Raw genomic sequence first — 24,565 nt, 5'->3', positions numbered from 1 at the left:
TCAGTTGTAAATTGATGTCAGTTTTGCTTTAAATATAAAGTGGTGCATTGGCCTGGTGGGGATGCACTTTCTAATTACCATTGTAGCTGTAAATGTATAGAGAGAATGTTAAACATCAAGCGTTGTTAGATTATAAGGGAAACCATGCATTGGTCTACTTCTATTAAAGATGGTTTATATTAAATCAGAACCTATTTACACTGTATTCTTTGATATGTTATTGAAAGACTGCTTACGATTATATGAAAGAAAGCTTCAGCTATTGGTTGCAAGCAGAGTTTTTCACATTAAAGCGCTTGCATAAATAATTGCAGAAAATTTGAATACATAAAAGGCTGTTGTCTACCTAAGGACAGTTTACTGGGTCTGGACTGTGAGGTGGAGGCATCCCCAAACATGTAACGTCTGACGATGAACTTTAAACATTAATTAATTCAGTTAGAATACGTATGAGCCAGACTAGGACTACTTTGAGAAAAAAAAACGACAACCTTGTTAAAGGTTGTTAAGTTGTTACTGCAGGTGATGCAAAGTTATATTAGTTCCTCAGGAGGCCCAGATCTTCACACGGTTGGTTAGGAGCTCATTATAGCCATTGCTATGAGGTTTTATGGTATCTCTCAGCTCTGACATGTCTTGCGTCTTTAGTAGACACCATGTCTGATTCTGCCATATTTAAAACTTTCATTGTTAGATGGGGCGTCTGTGTGCAGACGCGGCACACCGTGGGGCGTACAGGGTTTGCTTAGCTTTAAGAGACGTGCAGGATCCACCAGAGCCATCTAAATTGATGATATGCGAGTTCTGAGCAGCAGGCTTTATTGTAATATGCGCTAATCAAACGATTGGTTTATCCTTGGGAGCCCCAGTAAAGTAAGTGAAAAAGCAAATAAAGTCAGGTATGTGGGAGTTGTTTTTATCCCGAGGGCCCCTGCAGCTCTTTATTACATCCAGAGGAGAACAAAAATGTTTTCTTGGCTGAGTCACTTGAGAAGTTCCTGCTTGTGCTCTTGGCACCAGCATGTTTGTTTTTTTTTCTCTTTCATTAATGTCCACAAATATATTCTGTTTGGTTACTCATTGATTCCTGTCTTTAGCTGGTCTGACGTCTTACTTTAGACCTTGTCTTCAGCATTTGTTTTTCCGGTGTAGCACCTCATTTCTATTTTGTTTAAATGATGCTTAATCAGAAAGGAGTTCTGAGATTTCAAATCTTGGTCAAAAACAGCGCTTAAGCGCAACTCTCACATGGTAATACATAGAAGCACCCCCAAAAATAGTCATTTACATCTAGATGTCTTAACATTAACAATAATGGAAAGGTTTTTTTTTTTTTTTTAATCACTCTGTTCCTTCAGATTTGACTGCTTTAGCTTATTCCAAGATTAATTTTGTGAATATTAGAATGTTTTTCCCCTAACCCAGTACAAGCCCTATGCTAAGGTTATAAAAACACGTGAACAAATTTGAAAATGTCTTTTTTTTTTTATATTCTGGAGGAATTTATTTTCATCTAGGATGTTAGATGCTAGAGTAAAATGTTAAGAATGGCTGTGTGAAAACTTTACCAGCTGATTGACACGAGAGAAGAAGAGAGCATTATCTATCCAGATATCCAAATATTGTTATTCAGATAATAAGCCAGTCTCAGAGCCTTGAAGGTTCGTAAGAAATTGACGCTTCCAGAGCTTTTGTTTTCAATTGGAGAACAGTATATGCTTCTTTTTTTAAAATAGATATAAATATAGTTTAGAGTTGTACTGAACAGTAAAAAAGAATTGTTGGATATGATAAGGAGCCATAAAAAGTGCAAATCCAGCAAAGTGTTTTAAATTATCATCGACAACAAAAGTGTAGATTTGATGCTTCTTGGTCAAGATTGATTGATGATTGCCTTAGAGCTCATCCCTGGGGAACACCTGTAGCTAAATGAATAAAGCTGGAAAAGATGCCTTTAACTGTCATGCACCGAGTTCCTTGGGAAAGCTCACTTTCAAAACATCTCACAAAATGTTGCTATAGTCTGAAAACACATCAACCATCTAATTAAAACAAAGTTCAGGTCTTGCTTAAGCATTTTGGGAGCAGGAAAACTGGATTAAGTTTCACCCTCCCCAAACAGAAATCCTTTCCCACAAACCTTGAACAGGAGTCAAACGCACAGATCTAGTGATCTCACGAAGCACAGTGATTAGCTTTCCCTGGAGCAAGATCTAGAAAAGAGAGACAATAGGACCTTTCTGTGAACAGACAAAAAGATAGCAAATCATATCAGAAGTGAATGGACTTCTTCTCCTGATACCGTTGTAACGATAGTGATATAAACACATGGGCCTCTCCATGAATATGTCACAGCATCACTGATCGCTCCGTGAAAACACACTCTTGTGCCTCCATCAAGGACCCACACCAACTGTGTTTCTATTCTACATCACAGATCACTGGCAGCTCAGGCTGGATGGCAAAACAGTATTTTTGAATCAGACAAACAACAGAAAACAAAGGAATGAGGAGATGGTTTACCTTTGCAACAGTTTATTTATCCCTAGATGATCCTCAATAAATGGTTTCCTGGGGACAGTAAAACCTCAGGTGCCACAGCTCAGGCGAGTTGACGGACTTGACGGACTGTATGTACCAAAAAGAAGCTGCGAGAGCCTTTTATGGAGCATGCCGGCACCAAAGGCCGAACGTCTGGATGGTCGTCCTGGCGAGAGAATCTGCAGGAATGTCTGGCACGGCAAACTCGGATGTCCTTTCAGAGGAATTTTTTTCATTCATCTGAGATTTGGCGCTGAGCCCGTGTCAGAAGAATCAGCCATGCTCTCTAATGCGAACACGGATGCGATCAATCTACAGCAAAGACACGGGCCGTTCGCAGCCCGTCTGTGGCCTTTCTGTTCACTGCGGAGGAACAGAACGCACAGATTGTTGCCTTCACTCGCCCACCTCAACTATCCGTAACGTTCTCTGAAGAGCTTTCTGCTGAGCTGGCTTTTATTTGTGTGGGCTTTTCTTTATTACAGCATTGCTATAATAAAGGATGGATAGGTTACATAGAGTGCTTGGTTTGGGGTGTATCGCCTTCAGATTTCAGGTTTGTCGACATGGCTCCTGTAATGTGATGCTATTGGCCTCCTGATTAAATTGAAACTTTTGGAATCAAAGCAAATTGGTGTTTACTTTGAAGTTTCTGTCGGTGAACTCAGACTTTTGTGATGATATTGTTTCGGAGCAGAATAAACAGCCATTTAAATGTGGCTTTTATGAATTTCAACACGGTAGCTTCCACCTTCTCCTGGGAGCGCTCATATGCTCTTCTTTAACTGTGAAACGGGCCCACAGCATCACAGATCCTCCCCTGTGCTTTAATGTGGGCATGGCGGGCTTTTGCAAATTGCTCCTGCTGGTGTCTGGTAGGACAGACATCCCCGTCTCATTATGCCTCATACATTTATTTGTATGGAATAGGTAGAATTCAGTGGGGCCCAGCAGATGTTTTATAGTAGATGTTTGCTGTGTAACATGGGATCTTTCCCCCCCAGCCGAATAGACGTAGTGTGTTTTCAAAACCTGTCACTGTGGCAGTGTGGTGCTTCATTAAAAACCAGTTCAGTTTGAGGCGTTACCGGGGGAGCCGATAATTGTGAAAAGCACGGCGTATTTCACCTCAACTGCTGGAGTTAGTTCGTGAAGTTTGGCTGACGTTGAAAGCTGTTCTCGCCCCCTCAGTACCGCTGAAACGGTGATGGCATTAGGAACATTAGGTTGAGTACCACTCGAATGCCCCACCAAGCCGGCGCTGCCAAAGCAGGACTCATCACGAGGCGAGACAACAGCACTAATGTGGAAAATGTCCATAGTCAGCAGCTAAATAAATCAGCCTTCAGGCTTATTACTTCCATATGTGTGGTGCTTCTCCACCTCTGTGTAAAAGCAATCTTGCTTACTTTTTGTCCTCTCAGGATGCTGGCTCAGCCGACCCGTTGGTTTCTCCCTTTGTTGAATGCAGACTTCTCACTGTAAGCCATCGACTGCAGCTCTCTTCCTGCTCCCATGCTCCAGTGCTTGTTGAATCGAGACAGAACTTGGCCGCAGTCTGCGTCCCACTGGGCCTACTGGGAAAAATTAAAATCAGGACTGTTTAAACTGGGGGAGATGACTGGTTCAGAGGGAAGATATACAAACAGATGTGTGGTTTTATTTTCATAATGGGCTTAAATAGATCTAGAATAATAAATGCTTATGATGATGTGCACCTCACGAGTTTGCAATCCACCCCTGAATGCTCGGTTTTTTTCCCCCGCCTCTTGACTCCTTGTGTTGCTGCGTTTATTTGGAAATGTTATGGTTTTTAAAAAAATACGGGTCCTGTGAGGTCTGAAATAGTCTGGAATTTTGAAGTAAGTATTTTTCAGGTCTGGAGAAGTATGGAAAAACATCTGAATTTATAAATATACAGATATTTTGCCCCTCTATCTAAATCCATCCATCCATCCATCTTTATACAACCTTCTATTTTCCCCCAGTTATGTGATTAAAGCCTAACCAGCATCCTAACCCTATAACTCCATATGCATTATTTTTTAAACAGATATTTCTGAGACCTCTACCTGTTCAACAAAGTCTGTTTTTTTCTGAACATACAAATGAATATATTTTATACACCCTATATGAAAATGCAGAAAACATGAGGCAAATGTATTTTTTTTTTTTTGGTCTAATGTATCAGTATGATACAAAGAAAATTTGAAAGTCTGATTTTTTTTGTTGTTGTTGTTTTTGTTTAAATCAACCAAAAAAGATATATATTTTTTTATAAATGTGAAGTTTCCTCACAATTGCCTGTATCAGGCTTTAAAGGGTTAAGTGACTTTAATCCTATTAACTTGTAATTTTAGCTAGATCTAGAATTCTTGAAATCAGAGATTTTAACACAGGCGTGTAGAACCCCCGTTAAAAGGAGAAAACACAAACTATTTTTGCACATAGAAGTCTCTGTGATTGTCACGCGTTTGATCTCACGCTTGCAGAGCATTTAATCGGTTCACCAAGTCTTATCTTTGCTGGTTTGCAGATGCGTGGCACCAGTAGACGCCGATAGACTGATGAAAGAAAAGGAAAGCATACGTCAAGATGATGAAACTTCCTGAGCGTTGCAACTGTACAAATTGCAGAGACTTTAGCTCACAGTCTCAATATAAAACTTGTCTGCGCTGTAGTCATTCCAGATGGTAGATTGTACGTGGGATCTTGAGGGATGACTGCAAAATCAAAACATGAAGACGTCTGTTCCAGCACATGCATTTTTCAAAGCTCTGTACTAGACTGTAGCAGACATGACAAAATAGCGCCTTCTTATTCTTTCCAGACTCTGTTTACTGAAGGATGCTGGAACCTTTTCGAATATCTATTTTTGATAACGTTGGCGAAGAATTTCATATTTATTTGGTTTCCATCCTGCTGGCTCTGCTTTTAGCATATTTTATTTATTTATAGCTGTTGTGACGGCGCAAAAGAAATGAGGGCAGAATGTGGAGTCAAACTCAGGTCAGTAGGGGAGTGTTGGTCTCCAGAGAACACTTTTGTTTCTACTCAGGAATAACTTGGTAGGGGAACGTCCCTCATCTTTATGCTTCCCCAGTGTAATAAAACGTGTCGCTCCTCATTAGAGACTTCCTGTATCTGACGCTGTTAGGTTTAGGATAGCGGCGTAGTAAAGGATCCCTGAGTCTACATGGTAAGGTTTCTGGTCGTGTCTGATTTTTGGTCCCGCTTTGTCTCCCTGTTTTCAGCGACGGTCGTGTAGAAGTGGTGGGAGGCGGCAGCCTGCAGATTTCCAACATCACGGAGGACGACGCCGGCACGTACACCTGCGTGGCCGAGAACTCCAACGCCACCATCGAAGCCCAGGCCCAGCTCACAGTTCAAGGTAAATGCATCAATGCTAATAAATCTGTTTCACAATAGTTAATGGTGGATTCATATAATGCAGAAGATGCTCCAGAAAGAATGCAAGAAACTAAGTAATTGGTTGCCATGGTGAATCACACCTTTTCCAGGTGGGAGATGAAACGTGGAGCCGACGGCAAACCTCCTTTTATCAGACAGGCAAACTTCCATTGAAGGCTTTTCATAAGCAAAGTTGCTTTTTGTGCTTGTTCGTAAAAAAATGTGTCTAACCATGAGTTGGTTTGTCACGTCTGACTGCTACATGTGGCTTTTTCTGGGAGTCCGTGGTGTTTTATCTAGCAGATAAGGCGAGGTTGAAGGAACCCTTCACTTTCGGTATTCAGCAGAAGATTGAGAACAGAGATAATGGAAGTCCGTGGGGGGGCTGGCTGGGTGATGTCTGCATTTTCGGGTCATTTTGCAGAATACTGTAATTTCCACAAGACCGACACACTGGGTAAAGTTAGACACACAAAAAAATCCCTACACTTTCATTGATACGTTGTATTTGTGGAGGAGAATCTGCACCCATGAAAGTGGTTTGATTCCAAAAGTTTCAGAAAAGTTAAAAATCTGAACTGAGTGACATCATCATATTCTGTGGTAAAATCCTAGACCTGTTCACACATAATTGTGTGTATAAAAAATTAGTAAAGCTCAAAATCTTTTCAATAGCTTTTTATTTTTACACATTGGAAATATTACACACTACAGTATTACACACAATGTGAAAAAAGTCATATTTGGCATCCATCTACAAAGTTATGGTATAGGAATCTGCAATTTTTTCTACAAGCTTCAACACTTGGTTGTTGTCTTAATGAAGCATCTATTACTGTACCTGCTCAGTATAAGGCAACTTTTCCTAGTATTTTAGTGTTTGAATGAATTCAAAGCGACCCCTGTTATGTAATAAATTTGCCTGACAGCACAATGCTTCACGGTGTCCTGTGCCTTTAATTCAGTGTTTGAAGTCGTCTGACACGTAGGTCTAGACAGAGAAGAACAGCCTTGCTGTCATCAGTCCATAAAATGTTGAACCATTGCTCTTGAGGCAGATTGATGTGTTCTCTGGCAAACTGTAACACCTTTATTCCATCTTGGAGCTTCTTGCTGATAACTTGGCTTCCCATAGTTGTCTTCTAAACGTTACAGTAGAAAACAGGTAACATTAGACCGTCTTTGAGCAGCCTGTAGCTAGACATTAGCTCAGCCCTTTGCCATTTTGAACGTCCAGCCAAATGGTAGTCTACCATGTTCTTCCGCATCTTTCCCAATCTCCATTTCAAAGGGGTTGAGATCGTTTTAGTCGTGCAGCTTGTCATTTCCTTCTGAAAATTGTCTGCAACAGCCAATTGTACTCTGGTCCTCAGAGGGGGATCCAATCTTACCAGCACATACTACATTTGCTGCCTTTGTCCTTGAATACGGGCCACACATGCCCCCTTTCAATTAATGATTCAATTACACAGAAGCGGGCAGGTCATGATGGTTCGATTTGTCAGGTTTCCATTCCTCTACCACATCTACCGTGGTCCATTGCGCTGTTTGTACTAAACAGCTCTTCATTAAATCCAAATGTAAATAGTTATAGGTATCAAAATCCCCATTCATTCAAGTAAAGTCTACCTACCGGTGCCTGTTTTTTTGTTTTTTTTTTTACTAGTGTATTCTTTAAAAAGCTATTATAGGGACTGGAAAAATCTTTGAGATTTTCATTAACATTTTTTTTTTTCTACAACTTGTTACAGAAGAGTAACAAGTTGGCATAAAATCATCAATTACTAACAGCAAAAAGTGAACGTCTGTGCGTTTGCATCGGCAGCAGTGATTATACATGTAATCAGTACCCCAGGATTTAAATCATCCTGTCGTGGCGGCAAATCGCACAATATCCCGACGTGTTGGTGCCTTCTTCGTTTGGGGTGCATTAGGAACAAAGTGACAGCCCTGCCTAAACGAACGCACAAATGGGAATTTAGTGAGAGGCGGGCAGCGAAGTCGGGTTGCATTAGCTGCCGAGGAGAGTGCAGTGGGTCTCTGCAGGTCTAACTCTCAGATCATCCCTCCATCAGCAAAAACAATCTCATTTTGTCTTATTATGTTTGGGAATGAGGTTATTAAAAGCCCGCTGGACTCATATCTCAGACATGAAACAAAGCCAGAGAGAGTTTGGTTGCAAAGGTAATGAAACAAGATGTATTTCTTGCATGCGAGCCACTCAGAGTAGACCCGAACGCGACTAAGCGTCATACACACACGCAAATTAAACAAACCCAAATAACTTTACAGTGACTGTCATTAAAATGCACCCCCGGCACCGTTGCCTTGTGTGTATTTGGATGGGTTTCCCGACCGCTGCGAGTCAACGGGATTTGGCTTGAAATAACACCCCGAGGCTCATTGTGAAGCTTTAGTGCATTTCACACACATCCCCATCGTTCCATGACTCCAACCATTTCTTCCGAAATCCCTTCATCTCCTCGTCACCCCTCGCCCTTCTTTCATCACTTCCCGTCACCTGCTGCGATTAAAGGAGGCCGTAATGGGAAATTGGATCAGGTCGCAGGAGGACACTTGACTTCATTCATTTTTACTCTTGGAGTCTGCCAAAAGAATTCCTGCCTCGGTCCTCCTTGCCTCCAGCCCGACCCCTGACACACGCTCCACCGTCAGTGTGACAAGACTGCCGAGGATGGATCAGCACTCCTGGAATACTGTTGAAGGACAGTTGTCTTGGTGCGAAAGTGACATTTTGATTAGCTCCCATGTTGTACACTCAGGGCCAATCGCCTTTGTTTCAATTGCATTCAAAAACAAGCCAAATTGGGCCGTCAATTTGCTCTCTTGACAACAAAAGCGGGACTAAAAAGGTCAACAGACTCCCTCAATAAGTACTTATTCCTGTGAAGGACAATCAAATCAATGTGGTTTGAATCTATACTATCAACAAACAATGTTTTCCATGATTGACTTCCACTAAAACCCCTCGGGGGGCTTTTTTTTTCTGGAGTAACAAGAGGAAATTGTGTGTTTACTGCAAGACGCTTTTCATAAACAATGGACTGGTTGGTAGAAGAATAGATGCAGGATGGCAGCTGCTCGGGAACTGTTGGGTTCTGCCCGGAGATATCTGGAGGGTCTGTCGCACAGCTGGTGCATATATGTTTGGAGGAAGAAATACACAAGACATTCATATATGCACACAACCGCACAAATAAATGTATGATTGTTAGAACCTCAGCTCGGATCTTTATTTACAATCTGTGCCTCGCAAAAATATTCATATTCTTTCGGCTTGGTCACATTTTGTCATGTTACCGTCACAAACGGTGTGTTTTATGAGGATTTTTATGTGATACACCATCACAAAGGAGCAAATTCGTAAGGTGGAAGTAGAAGGATATGTGCTTCTATCTATAACAGATAAAATATCTGAAATGCATGTCGTCCATATGTATTCAACCAACTTTAATCTGATCTAAATATAATTCAGTGGAACCAGTTGCCTACAGAGGTCTCAGATTACCAGGTTAGAGATTCCATCTGTGGGTAAATAATTGTGATCAAAATTATAAATCTAGCTCTCCTGTGAAGGCCTCAGAGGTTTGTTAGAGAGCATTAGGGAGCAAACAGCATCATGGAGACCAAGGAACATGTAGTCTAGCACAGTTACAAAACAATATCACTGAACACTCTTCAATACGTCCCAAAAAAATTAAAGAAAAAAAACAGCTGGAAACCCAACAACACACGGTCGTCCACCTAAACCAGGGCTCTGCAACCTGTGGCTCTGTACACCTTCAGCTTTGGCTCTTCAAAACTTAGACCAAAAATGCACGGGGGTAAAATTGGTCAATGTTTCTAAATGTGAAGGTAATTTAAAATTGCTAGCTTTAGGATGCATTTAGTTCTGCAAAATGCATAACATTTCCAGAAAGAAAGAAACTAATGGTGTATAGAATATTTTACTATAGATGCATGAAGTATCTTTTGTCAATAGGTTGCAAATGACTTGCTTTTTCATATTTTTTGATGCCATTTGCTGTGGAAATCAAATGTGCAATTGAAGAAAATGCATTAAACCTAAACATAAAAATACTGATGGTTAAATAATAAAAACTGTTGATCTTTTATTTTAAAAACTATTCATTCAGTATACTATAAAAACAAGCTCTTGTTTCAAAGAGATGTGTAACTTTTGTGGCTCTAAACAAAATTTGTTTAGCTGGACCGAGAGCATAAATGGCAATCGGCCAGATAGGGAAAGCCTTAATCATAGAAGCCACCAATAGGGCCCTGGGAGCTCTGGAGGAGCTTTAGAGTTCCCTAGCTTAGGTTGGAAAATCTCTTGGACAAATATAACTGGGGACTCCACGAACCTGCTTGCGACCAGAAGAAAGCCATTGCTGAAAGAAAGTCACAGGAAGTCCCATTAGCATTTACAGGGCAATCATGGAGGGAAGCCTGTTAGAGGCGGCACAACACTTTAGGATGGGGGTTGGAGGTTCACCTTGCAGCAGAAAAACCCTAAATTTATAACAAGAGCTACGTGGGTGCTAATTTTGTGTCGCCCACCCAACTGCATTTCAAGAAATATTTGGCCGTTCCAGGATAGGTGGCTGTTGCAGATAGCAACTTTTCATTCTTTTGAAGCTATAGATGGTAATCCTGTTCAGCAACACTTTTTGTTATACTGGGTGAAATGGTCCTAACCTCCTGACAATAGTCAATACATTATATATTCTGAAAAAGGAGGTCAAAAAATTGTTTCTCTGTGAGATCTGTGGGCCTGTAAAAACTTAATCCTGTCATTCGGTCTGAATTGAAAGAACCAATCAGATGCCTTTATTTGTCGTCCTGCTGTCACCCCCTTCTGTCCCTCAAGTTTCGGGGGGATTGCCTTATCTGACACCCTCATGTAAGGCCAATGTGCGTGCATGTTCTTTTTTTGGTTAACGCTTTCTGGCTGCGCATGCACACTTCTAGTGCTCATGTATCCGGTTAGCTTCGGCGTTAGCCGTTTATTATAGCTCAGCTGCTCTCACCGTATACTTTGAAAATGTATCTCCAATGGTGACTCACCAGAAGCAAACAGTGTACAAGTTTATGAGAAGAAGAGGAAGGCCTCAGTAGAAAAAAAATAAGACCAGAGTGGATTTGGGAGAATTCTTCATACGATACCCCTGATGAGCAGAAGAACAGGTAAGATGGTCTTGCGTATGCGCGGTTATTCAAAAGAGGACTTACGTTTCATTTCAAGCCTCCATGAATGTCAATAAAAAATAAATAACTCAGAAACATTTCTTAGCCCAACCTCAGGAAAAGCACCCATTAGTTTTTCATTTTTCCTAGACTTTATGGGTACATTGTCAACGTTCCTCTACTTCCGGTATCATCAGTGAAGGTCAAATATAGGTACACCCTCCTCCAACTTTTTTGTTTGATGTGTTAAAATAAAATACAAATCTGACCCTGAGCTGGTGTCGGGTAGATGAAGCCTCAACTGAATAACATCAGATGTTAAACCATGATGTCAAAACATAAGGCATACAAACCCTTAAGCACGGCGGTGGAGGGGTCATAATCTGGGCTTATTCCACAGCCACAGGAAAGTGATATTTAAGCAATGCTCGCAAAACTGAACCATTGCAGTAGAGCAGTGCGCTACTGCTGGGAAAAATCCACAATTAGAAATAATTATCCTAATCGGTAAGGTAATGAAATTCATACCAGAGCGGAGTAACTCGGAAGGCTCTCGGGCCAAAGCTAATTCAGGATTCAAAATGAATTTACACCAGACCGTTTTATTTGCTATGAATCTCATATCTAGCTACAACAAACAGGATAACAGAAATGCTTCAGAGAATACTACGTCTCTGGGTATTTCACAAATAGGCGGTACTCATTGAACAGCAATTGTGGCTTGTCTTCCTAATAATTGCTATCATGACATCAGTGTGTCTAAGAGGATTTGGCTCATTGTTTTGTTGAGCTAATAAAAATCTCGTAATTATCCTGCAGCAGACCCGCCAGCAGACAGGAGGTTTCATAAGACCCCGACGCTCTAAATGAGTGTTAACAGTAGCATTCAGGCCACTCGAGTCATATCTCAGGGCCCCATGTGTGGTGTTGACACACTTGTATGTGTTTCTGTGATAACTGTGTGCGTTTGTGTGTACACTCGTACTTGCAGCTGAGTGAGAAAATTTTTGCTCAAAATACTAGTTAAATGAGGACTTTGATGTAAAGTGAGGAGCTTTTTTTTTTTGGTCTAGTGGTTGGGTTTAGGACTAAGTTGAAAATGAATGGAAGTCAAGACATGGTCCTCACTTTGTATTTAAAACACGGATATGTGTGTGTGAGTGTGTTGTTCAGAGGATGACTTTGCTTTGACATCTCACCCACTATTAGAGCTGGGAAGAGAATAAATGAGGCTAGAGGACGCAGCAGCTTTTGATTATGGTCGTGCGTGACTTGGGAACCACCCAGACCTGGACTGTGTGTGTGTGTGTGTGTGTGTGTGTGTGTGTGTGTGTGGGCGTGTGTGCTCTATACAAAAATAGTCTATGACCTGTTTGTTACCAGTTTTATGGGGTTCCAAGTCAGTGGTCCGCATCTATCGTGCCCTCCTGCTATCAGGTCATCAACTAAATTGTTCTTTCCATGTGCTGGGCTGCCATGCAGGAAATCCCTGCCCCCCATAAAAGTCTTTCAGTTGAGCTGTGTGCTCTGGATTAACAGCCATGGCCATTACCGGTGTTTTTACCTTGTTTTTAAAGTTACTAAAAAGGCAGAAAAAAAACTTTGAAAATAGCAACATTTGGTAGAAACGGGATTGATAAAATGTATTTGCCCCCTCATAGATTCTTTTGTTTTTGCTTTTTTTTGTCGCACTTAAATGAGTCAGATCATTTAACACATTTAATATCAGACAAAGGTTTATTGCAGTCCAAACGTGGAGGGGTTTTGAGCATTACCAGCCTACAGCTTCTCACTCGGATTTAAGCCCAGGCTTGAAAGGACATCTTTCAAAAAAGGTTCCCCTCTTCAGTGCACAGAATCTCTTTCTAAACGTCTTGGGGATCATCACAATGTTTTTTTTTTTTTTGGTGAGACGTTCATTGGTGTTCTTTTTGCCCGGCAGTCGCTTTTGCCTTGAAACTCTCCCACTGATGCCATTCTGCCCAGTGGCTTTTATTTTTTTTGACATCACCTTGGCTTTAACAAGTGATAATTCAGATGTTGTTATCCATAAGACCTGTGGGTACTCTGCTAAAACTTTGTTTTTTTTCACTCAAGGCTGCAAGAACAGGAAGAAAGGTCAGTCTGACCAGCGTATTTTAAAGAATTCACAAGGACTCTTGTGGATCACCACTCGGACACTCAGGAAAAAGGGCCTGCAAAGAGCAGGCGGCAATAACAAAGATATAAGAACTCCCTAACCTGGGCTCGAGGAACAGAATAATGTCATTTTGTTCTTGCAGCTCTGGGAGAGAGAACAAATGTCTCTGTTCTGCATGTATTGGCCTTTAAAAAAAAAATCCCTTTCTATCCATCTTCACAGTGACAGCTGTGAATGGGTTTGTTTTTCATCTGTTTTTGATTTATTTTATTTTTTTCTGCATCAGGGCATGACGTATTTGAAAGCTTTTAGCCTACTTCGTGTCGTCCTCGTGTTTTCCCAGCACTGCAAAAGGTAATTACAAAAAGTACACTACTGAAGTCGGCATTGCGCTCTAGCGGTAGTTTTATTTCTCTGATCGGGTTGTTTTCCCCTGTATGGACCCTGAACCGGTTCCCTGTAAACGATGTGTGCGTGAAGTACGGATTTGATAATAATCTTGTGGAGGCTTTGGCTCTCGGTCCTCGCGCCCCCCCTCCCCCTCCGCTGGTGTCACGGAGCGCTTTCATTTTGGCTGAAACAAACTTTCCATGCTGCTATTTAAAGAGATCTAATCTGATCGACCTGGCACACGCACATCTTTCCTCTTTTCTCTCGGGGAGTGTGTTGATCTCAGCCAGGTGTGTCGGTCTGATTCCCCGTCTGTGTGCTCGCTGCCGTCACCGCAGCTGTTGTTGTTGTTTTTTTGGTTTTTTTCCAGCTACAGGCACATTTACACGCGACCTTATTTACCGGGGTATTTTAATAAATCTTAAGTGGGGCTTTTGCAGCGGTGCGTCTGCTCGTCAGCTGCTGTTCTGGATCCTGATCCAGCGCGCCGCTTCTCATCTGCTGCGTCAGCGCAGGAGTGAAACACCCGTTGATTGACTAAAACTGATGGACAAGTGCTCTGATTGGACGTTTTTTGACTGCTTTGAGGCTCTTTTTGTTTGTTTTTTCGATGAATCTCTTAAAAATCGGGGGTTTGCTTTAAACACAGGTGCCCTCTAAAAGTATTCACACCGCTTAAGCTTTACCACAACGAACTGGAATGTATTTTATCGGGAGGGCATAGTTGTTAAGTATAAGAAAAATAATTCAAAGTTTAAAAAAAAAAGTGTTTATTTTTTTATAAAATTAGTACCGTGTATTTATATTCTATCTCCTTAGCCGTTACTTTGTAGTATGCCGTTTTGCTGGCATTATAACTGATTCTTTATGGTGGTTATGTCTCTCCCTGTTTCACATGGTATATATACACTGATTTATTTTGTTACATTTTCAAGTCCTGCCGCCACCTGTCAGTTGGATTTAGGTCTGGACTTTGACTAGACCATTCTAACCCCTGAATATGCTTTGCTCTAAACCATCCCTCCGTACCTCTAGCTGTGTGTTTAGAGTCGTCGTCCTTGCTGCAAGTTCTTTTTGCGCTCTCTAGTTGTTGTTCTTGCAGGATTACCCTGTATGTAGCTCAGACCATCTTTTTTTTTTATCAACTGTCAGCCTGCTTCTCCTATACCTGCTGACTAAAAACTTTCCCACACCATGAGGCTGTCACCTCTGTGGGTATGATGTGTTCAGGGTGTATGTTCTCTAGATAAAACCTCATTGTCTGGCGTTCATCTGACCAGAACACCTTCTTCCACATGTTTGTTGTGTCCTCTGCATGGTTTCTTATAAACATTATATGGGACTTCTGGTTTTCTTTCAACACTGTTTTCTACCCTGTCCTCAATAAACAGCAGATGTTTTTGGGGGGGACAGATTCCCCCCTCCTGAGCTGTGGATCTCTGCACCTCCTGCTTAGTTACCATTGGCTGCCTCTCTGATTATTGCTATCCCTGCCCGGCCCGTCAGTTTAGACAGACAGCCATGTCATCTTAGGTTTATTAGATGGTGGAGTTAACAATGCTCTTTTAGTTGTTCAAGGCTAGCGTCGCTATTTGTAACTGAACCCTGTTTTAGAGCCCTTCACGTCACTTTTCTCTGACCTGTCTGCTGTGTACCGTGATCCCAAGGCTGTCACCACAATCAATACTCTGATCAGTACTAAAAGAATGAACTCTTCAATACTCATCTGCCTCAAAATTGATACAAACCGAGCCATTGTCTTCTCCCCAAGTTGCCGCACAACTTCAGCCAACAGATACACACACACTCACTCACACACACACACCTTCCCCTCCCTGCAGTTTCTCACCTGGACATTCATGGCTGAGAAACTGAGCGATGAGCTGTTGAAAACTCCACTGTATGCATCAGATATACGCAGGGATTCTCTTATTGCAGACAGCAGTGTAACATTTCAAATAAACTGATGCAAACAAATGTTGCGATAAACAGTATGATGTGATTTTATTTATTTTCTTCAGTTTTTTTTTTTTTTAAGTTTTTCATACTTTCAGCGCTGTCTCCAGTGATCAGCATAGAGATGTGCTGTTGAAGAGCTGCACTCTGAAGGCGCGTCAAAGAGCCCTCTTTGTGCCAGCCTCCGCGGGCTTTGTCGCGGCACGTCTCCGACAAACCTCATGCATCTGCTTTCACTCAGTTCTTGTAATTTTCGAAGCATCGGGAGTCCATGAAGGCCTCCAGAAAGAGACTGAAGTGCTTCTCTCTCTCTGAGTCTGCCTCTGGCATCATCTGCTCATTGAGCAGGAATGCAAACACCAAGCGTTGTCTTTGAGGCTTTACTGCCCAAGCTGCTTGTTTTTACTGAGATGGTAAGAAGGAGAAAGAAAAAAAAAAACAACTTATAAGGCTGGACACACAAAGGTTCATATACCCTTTGGAAAATACGACCACTAGAGATTACTTTTTTTTATTATTTTATGATTCAACCCAATAAACAGCATCTTTCATCGGTTTCTGACTGAGACATTTTTATTAGCGGCCAATTAAACGCGGCTGGACCTTCTCTCCGTCTCTGTTCAGTTTGCTTCTAAATGCCAGTGAAGCTTTAAGTAAAATAATCTGCTCAGAATCCCTTTAGGGGAATCCTACAGGGTTTTGTTTTAACAAGCTCACAGTAAGACACACGCCTGACCTTTTAGTGGTCCTTTCTCAGTAGTTCGCTGGAGTCAGTCTGCATTAAAGCTTCTTTTACTAAGCTACAGGCTTGGGAGATAATACCAGCCCCCAAGTACTTCTTCTGGAGTCCTTTCAGCCGCTCTCCCTCTTTCAGATCCGTATTGATGATTTTCTTTTTTTCTTCCTTTCTCTCTTTGCTTTTATATCAGAATTTCCTTTGTTGTTGTTTTATTCTCGCTCTGTCAAGATTTCTCTTTCATTAAAGATGATCGTTTGTGTTCCAGATACAGCTTTGCTCATTTAGAGGGACTCACACTCTTGTTCTTTCTCATCTGGTGATTCAGGGAGAGAAACAGAAACAGGCCGTGCTTTTGATGGCGCGTACGGCGTTCTTGATCTGGCGACATTACCGCCAATTACTGGATGCAGAGAATTAAAACAGCGAGGAATAGCTGCAGACAGATCTGAGTTTGATGATCAGAGACGGCTCTCAGTTGACCAGCTATGCCCCCCCCCCCAACATTTTATAGTATTTTAATGCCATACGCAAGTATTTGCACCTCTTGAAACTAAACTTGGCTACGATGTTTGAAAACCAGGATCGACTGTAATGTGTGTATTTGACTTGAAATCAGTGTGTAGGATTTACTTGAATTGACTTTTTTCCCTGTTGTGAAGTGCCTTTACATGACGTGGTGCGAACTGCTTGCTTTACAAATATTGAACGGAACCCAATTGAATTCTTTTGCCTCTTTACAGCCACAAACGCTGATGTGTTTCATATTAGGTTGTAATGCGAAAGACCAACACAAGTTAGTGGACAATTGTGAAGTGAAAGAAAAAGCGAGACATTTTTCATAAATAAAAACGAAGTGCATTCAGCCCCATCATCATTACACCAGTCAGTGTTTAGTAGTTTTGTTGCATTTACAGCTGCAAGTTTAGCCTCGACTAGCTTTACTACTTTTTTTAACCTACCCTTCCTTCCAGAGTAGCTCAGGCAAAGTTTGACTGGCGTTAGATCATCTGTAAACATCAGTTTTTAAAGTGTTGCCACTGATTATTAGCTGCTGAGGTGCAGACTTTGACTGGGCCACTCTTAAGACCTAAACATGCCTTGATCCGAACCATTTCAGTGTAGCTCTGGCTGTAGCCTGTCTCAAGTCTTTTTCATCCTCTAACAGGCGTCCTTGCTTTATTGACATGCATTTTGCCCCCACTGAAGAAAAGTGTCCCCACAGCATGATGCTGCCACCACCTTGTTTCGCCATAGGGATGCCATGTTCAGGGTTATGTGGAGTGTCAGTTTCTCACCACACATGGCATTTATCATGAAGCTCAAAATGTTACATTTTGGTTTTGTCTGATCAGATGTTTGCTATGTCCTCTACATGGTTTGTGGCAAGCTGCAAACAGATGTTCCCTTAGCTTTGTTTCTTCTTGCCACTCTCTTAGGAAATCCATAATTGGAGACTCAGCGACTAACATGTAACCTGTCAAAGGGTTCTGGTACTTGGGCAATAGATCTCTGCAGCTCCTCCAGAGTAGCCATGATCCTCATGGCTGCTACTCTTGTGTAATGATTTCCTTGCCCAGCCTTTCAGCTTAGGTGGGCAGGTTTGTAGTTGTGCAAAGTTCTGTCTATCTGCAGATGATGGACTGAGCAGAGCTCTGAGATTATAACCTAACCCTACTGTAAACCTTTAGACATCTTTCTCCCTGACCTGTCTGCTGTCTTCATGATGCTGTTTGTTCACTAATGTTCTCTAACAACCCTCTGAGGCCAGAAACAGAACAGCTCAGAGGTTGTTAGCACAACACATATCCACTGCAGCCCAATTTTGGTTTTACTGGATTGTTTTTAGAAGTACCTGAGAAAGCGGGGCTGAACAACAAGCAGACCAAGGGTCTTCTGATTTTATTTGTAAAAACATTTAGAAGACAATTTATGACTTTCCTCCAACTCCAGAGTTATGCCTTAGCTTGGTCTATGACCAAAAATCCAAATAAAATACAGGGATGTCTGCGCTTGTAACGTGAGAAAATGTGAAAAAAGTTCACGCCTTTCGGAGCACATTTGCAAGGTAATTTGCCGCAATAGGCACAAGAAATAGAAATGGCTATTTAAAGATGGTTATTATGCAGGTTGTTGCACTAAGAGCCACACAAACCAACACACATTTCCCTCCGCTGAGCCCTGAATGTTTCCTGCAACCACCCCCCCCCCCCCCAAAAGCTAAATTGGTATATTTAGGCGTTCCTCCTCATTGCTCAGTCCAATAGGTTCCAAATGTCTGAACTCCATTTAGAGAAAATGGTGCATGGCTGCTTAGATGGTGAGAGAGAGGCGAGGGCTGAAGATCGAGAGATAGGCGGGGAGTTATAGAAAGATTAAGTGTTTGGGGGGGGGGGGGGTTATGAAGTAGATACAGAGTCATGAACCTGACAGAGGAGGGGTGGATAAAGGGAGGCTGTGGGTCCCGGTTTCCATCAACACCCGACGTGGGCTTGGAACAAGCACATATACGTAGCAGCGTCGACTCGAATGCTGACAGGAAGAGGCTGGGATGTAAAGCCAATCCCCCGCATGAGCATGCACAGGCGGGGACAGCATGAATGTACAGGAACATATGTTCAGATGCATCAGCAGCCACTTTTAACACTCGCAGCCCACGGCAGCATCAGAGAAGGGGTAAAAAAAAAAAAAAAAAAAACAAGCGTCCATGCTGAAAACTGTCCACACACACACAAGCACCGGCTCACCGCTGCTTTCCGAGCCGTGTTCCTGACACGCCAAAGGAAATCAAGCATTCCTCCTGTCTCCGCTGCACACCTACTTAAGGCAAATATCCAGAGGACGGCACACTGCGAAAGACATTATTCACACCTCAAACGCACACACCTCTGCGGGGGAACGGCGCACCTCACACATACGGCACAGCAAGGGTGATGGCTGTCATGGCGGTCTGAAGCGTCACCGTCCTCATTACCATTCCATGTGTCAGTCTTCAGAATTCATCACAGCAGCTCGCACAAACCATCCGGCCACGTATTAATCATGGAGACGGGAGGCTTGTGTGCTCTGAGGGGCTATCTGCCGGTGTTCCGCCGCTTCTGGAAGCAACATGAAAAAAAAAAATGCAACATACTGTACAGAAGGCCAGAGGTTAAGTTGTGTATTTATGCCAAAAGAAGATTCACTATCGTCCTGGGATCACCTCCGACTGGATTGCATTTTCTGCATCGGGTCTTCGTTCGCCGGAAACCTTTCATCCATCTGGAGAAGCCATTAATTTTTATTGGACTAAAGAAGTCGCGGTCCTGAGATTTGTAAAAGTGATTTATTCTCATACAAATAATTGAGATTAACGATGGCACTGTTTATTGAGTTCATTTTATCACACCCATATATTTGGATTAGCAGCATTATCACATTTATTGCAAAAAAAAAAAAAAATCAAAGGAAATGTTTGGATCTTCTTTTTAGAAACGTAACCTGAGTAGCTGGTCTTTACAGAAACAAAAATGTATTATGTAAAAAAAAAAAAAACATAGAAACATAGAAACATGAAAAAGAGGAGGCGACGCTAAAGTCAACCTGGAACAGGTGAGAGTTATCTGCGTTTCAAACATCGCTGATAATTATGGCAAACATTTGTGATCATCTTTAGTGTTTGCTCTCAGCAAATTACCAGTCTGCCATCAGCCTTGTTCTACTTCAGCTGTACAAAAATCTTAGCGAGGAAACACAGTCACAGTTTCTTTTTACTAATGGGGTAAATTACAAGGGACTTGTACGTTTATTTTAAATCTGAGCCACTGCTGTTTATCCACCAAACTGACACTCATAAACACCTTTTCCGCATCTGGTGGCTGTGTGCACGGGTCCTTGAGAATCCTTGAGAATCCTTCAGCTCTCATGCAGCGTTTTCAAGACTTTTGAAAGTGCTCAAACTTCACTCATATCACGTAGCTTTAAGACATCCAAGATATCGATGATGTTCCATAATTATGTGTAAAACAATAAATGTAAATTAGAATTTAATCACAGTTTAGACTTTCCATAATTACTTGCATGAGGAAAAATAATTTGAATTTGAATGTATTTCCTCAGAGTCATGATACTTTTGAATTACTTGTGTAGTGTTAAATATTAAAAAATCAATGAGTTTCATTACAGTAATGATTTTACATAATCACATGCATAAATCAAAGAATTTGAATTTGAACTCATTTCATAACAGAAGTGATGGGCCTAATTTCATGTCTCAGATAATACACTTGAATTAAGCCTTTAATAAGTTCACATGTTTTAATGTTCGATCTTATTCGTTAATAGTAACCATAACAATACATAAAAATTACAATTTTAAAGAGTTGCAGTACAATACCGATATGCCATAGTTATTTCTTGAAAAAAGAACCAAAAATATGTTGAAATTTGAATTTTATAGCAACAATGATGATCACTAATTGCTTCTATAGCACAATTAATTCTGATCTGAATAAATGTAACTTTATAATGTAATTGTGCAGAACACTAGATTCTATAATTATTCAAATGTGTGCGTATTTGTGTATTTAAATATATATATATATATATATATATATATAATATGACATGACGTGGATTAAAATTAGAGATGTACCGATCCAATCTGATACCGATACCTTGGCTGAACATATCGGCCATTACCAGATACGATAACTTGGCTGAATGTATGGGCCGTTTACCGATACGATCCAATACCATTTTAAAATTAATGAACCGTATACCTTGTCATATGAGTAAAGGCATCAGGCTCGACAAAAAGTATTATTTAAAAAGGGTTCTGCTTGTTTAAGTTTGTGGTGTAAAATTTACCAATTTAATCGCCACCCCTGGCATCTTGCATTGCATGTTGCAGTCAGACTTGTTGGCGTATCAAGTTTGAAATGATTCCAAATAGCAAACTTGTATAGTCCATATAGCATATAGCAGACTTGTAGCAAATATCTGTATTGCTGTATATGATATTGTTAAAAAAAAGAAATGACTGGATCGGCATCATTCATCCGATATCCGATCCAGCTAATTAGTCAATATTGGAGCCAATATCCGATCTGGGTATCGTATCACTGCATCTCTAATTAAAACCTGAACCATCAATCATGGATTATATTGAAATGAGTTGCTGCTAAAAGAGTTAATGTTGATTGAAAAGAACCAAATACTACCTTCGAATGCCTTTTACTCTGATTTGGCACATTTTAAATACGTTGACCTGATCCGAGTTGAACTTCCCACCAACCACCCCACGCGTTCCCCTCGCTCACATTTCTGGTGTTTACTGTATAAAACGGAGGGAACATTTTGCTATTGTTTCTTGTTCAAGTTCTATTGAGCTGCTTCTCCCCCTCCAGCTTTGCTCCATGTGCTGCGAGTAGAGCAGGAAAATACACAACAGATGTGCAGAGTGCATCTTCAGTTCAAAGGAAAAAAAAAAGCTTACTTTCCAGCACGGCAGTCCTGTATCTGAAGGAATTGTTCCTCCTTCAAATTTTAGAGCCAAACTTGTTTGCCTTGAGTGGATGAAGAATCGCAGTATCTAATAATGCCTGTATGTCTGAATAAATTAGTCACTGCTACATCAATCAGGGGAGGGAAGACTTGACCTCGTAACCTGCTGCTGCACTGTATTAAAGAAAAGATGGACCTTGTCCTCCCACTGCTGCTAATAACCAATCAGCTTGTGTGAATCACCGAAAATTAGGTGCTAATAACTCACTATCAGAGAGCCCAGGAGGATGATGGGAAAGCTTTAGATGCTGCAACACGGCAACAAAACACTCATTTAAATTGTGGTCAGCGAGGTCGCAGCTTATCGCGGAATGCACAGAGGCTGTAAATGCACGTGTGCAGAAAACACACATGCACGCCGCATCTCTTCCCCCCCCCCCCACCCCCCAACATGTACAGTCCAATTATAGAGAGAGGACGAGGCCTGGGCCTGGCGCTCCCTCTGACCTTGTTCCTGGACAGATTGATGAGGCACCGTATCGCCCCAGCAGATCAAATATCTCCTTCCTGGCCCTCATTACCAGGTCTTGGAGAGATCTGCAAGTGCTCTGCTCAGCCAGTGCATCATGCTGTTCTGGTAGCAAAGCAGCAGTTCTTTTTTTTTCCCCCTCCGTTTCTGCATAAATAAAAGTGGAGGTCACTGAACCTTTCATCCATGTGCTAAAACAGACACAGCTGTGCACATGAAGCGCAGAAAATAATTACGTCGCTTTTTTTTCCCCAACCCCTCAGCTCATCTTGTTTGACGTTGTTGTGATCAGGTAATTAAAGGGGGGGGGGGCGTGGGACCGTTTGATGTGGAGTATTCTGGTGCAGAGACCACAGAAATGGATTTTGATTTTGCGGGTTTGTGTGGACAAACTAGGGGTTGAACCTGTCAAAGAAAACGACGACGAATACTGTGTGTTCCTCTGATTTTATAAAAACAAACAAACTAACCCCAGTTTCTCTTCTGTATTCCACAGTTCCTCCGCGGTTTATCAAACGACCAGCCAACATCTACGCTCATGAGTCCATGGACATCGTCTTTGAGTGTGAAGTTTCAGGATCGCCCGCTCCCACCGTCAAATGGGTCAAGAATGGAGACGCCGTCATCCCCAGTGACTACTTCAAAATAATTGTGAGGACATTTGGTGCTTGATTAGTACAGTACTGCAAATAGATGTTTGCCTGCAGATCTCTACTGTTTTTGCCTTTTTCCTCACGCTTACACCTTTCAGATCATCAGACTGAATTGATGACAAACAACCAAGTAAACAGAAAATAAACTTTTTAAATGACTATATTTTATTAAAGCAGCAGAGTGTAACTTTTAACCACTAGGGGCGCTAGACCTGCAGCTTCCAGGTTTAGCACCCCTGAAGGCCCCTGGCAACTCTGCACTATCACAAAAATTAAACAGTCTCCCTCCGTGTTTGGGAATCTGATAGCAGACCACTTTGCATCAGCAGATTAAGAAGTCATGGAGTTACTTGTAAAGACAAGGCCACATTCACCCCTCTAGATTAAATGCCACATTAGAGAACCAAACATATGTCTGATCAGGTAAGTCTCAAATCTCTTTTGTTTTGTTGTAACGACAGTCTGACTGCCGTGACCTAGAATGGGTCATGTGACCGAGAGCGCTGTTCTCAGTCACATGACCTAGTCAGCGACCGATCTGACCCTCTCAAATTAAATTTTTTGAGTTTTTGAGAAGGTTAGCACACACGGAGCATTCATACGTGCCAAGTGCTGTATAATGACCTGAACAATCATTAAATAAATCTCAAATTAAGTTAATACTTTGGTCAAAACTTACATGGTGCTGCTTTGAGAGAAACAGGCTATCAAAACCACCCTGGTCCTGTTGAAACAGTAATCTAATAGCCAGTTGTCCAAGCCTTGACGGCAACAAATGCTGTCAAGCATTTGAAATAACCGGCAAGGAATCTTTTCTATCTCTGTGAAAGAGTTTTGGCCCGCTCTTCCTTGCAGTATTGTTTTAATTCAGCCACATTGGAGGGTTTTGAACAGTCTGTTTAAGATCATTCCACAGCACATTACTCACATTTAATCCCAAACGTTGACTAGGCCACCCCAAAGTCAAATAAAGTTTTATTTTTCTTCTTTTTGTATTTTGTTCGGACTGATGGTGTACTTTTGGTCCCTGTCCTGCGACCTTCCTCAAGTTCCTGTGAGCACCAAGTGATCAATGTTTCAGTAATTGCTGTGTTGGCTGTCTGTTTACACCTGATTTAAAGGGATATGCACCTTCAAAAAAGTTCTACATTTGTCTTGCCAGCCCTGAAGACTATTTTCTCTAAAGTCTTTTGGGTCAACGTTTTTTCATGCACATGTGAGACAGGCTTTTGTTGTCTTTTTGATCAGCAGTGGTTTTTAATCTTGAAACTTTCCTATTAATGCAGTTTTGACTGGTGGTTTTCCGATCGATTGGCCCCATGCTGAAAGCTCATCGAAATGCTTCAACACAGTAAATGTAATGCGCCATTTAAAGAACAATCACTAGGCGGATCATTGTGAGTTTTTGAGGCTCACTGTAGAGAATGAAAAGAAGAGACCCGGAGCAGTTAACGCAGCCCACGATTGCCAGCAGTCGCCTGTATGACCGTGACAGTCAGAAGGCTACGCAAATAACCTGA

At 41.6% G+C, this 24,565-nt stretch overlaps 1 protein-coding gene across 1 annotated transcript in view; it reads left to right on the top strand.

The window, feature by feature from the left end:
- Window positions 1-24,565, top strand: part of neo1a (neogenin 1a) — a 220,978-nt gene that overhangs the window by 124,267 nt on the left and 72,146 nt on the right. Inside the window, exons 5-6 of the mRNA XM_012850873.3 lie at window positions 5,796-5,932; window positions 22,889-23,043. Of these exons, the coding sequence (XP_012706327.2) occupies window positions 5,796-5,932; window positions 22,889-23,043 (292 nt within the window). The remainder of the gene's footprint in view (window positions 1-5,795; window positions 5,933-22,888; window positions 23,044-24,565) is intronic.

Source organism: Fundulus heteroclitus, chromosome 4 (assembly GCF_011125445.2).
Source record: "Fundulus heteroclitus isolate FHET01 chromosome 4, MU-UCD_Fhet_4.1, whole genome shotgun sequence".
Taxonomy (NCBI): domain Eukaryota; kingdom Metazoa; phylum Chordata; class Actinopteri; order Cyprinodontiformes; family Fundulidae; genus Fundulus; species Fundulus heteroclitus.
Note: the sequence above shows the minus strand (reverse complement) of the source record. Positions and strands in the feature narration are given on the sequence as shown.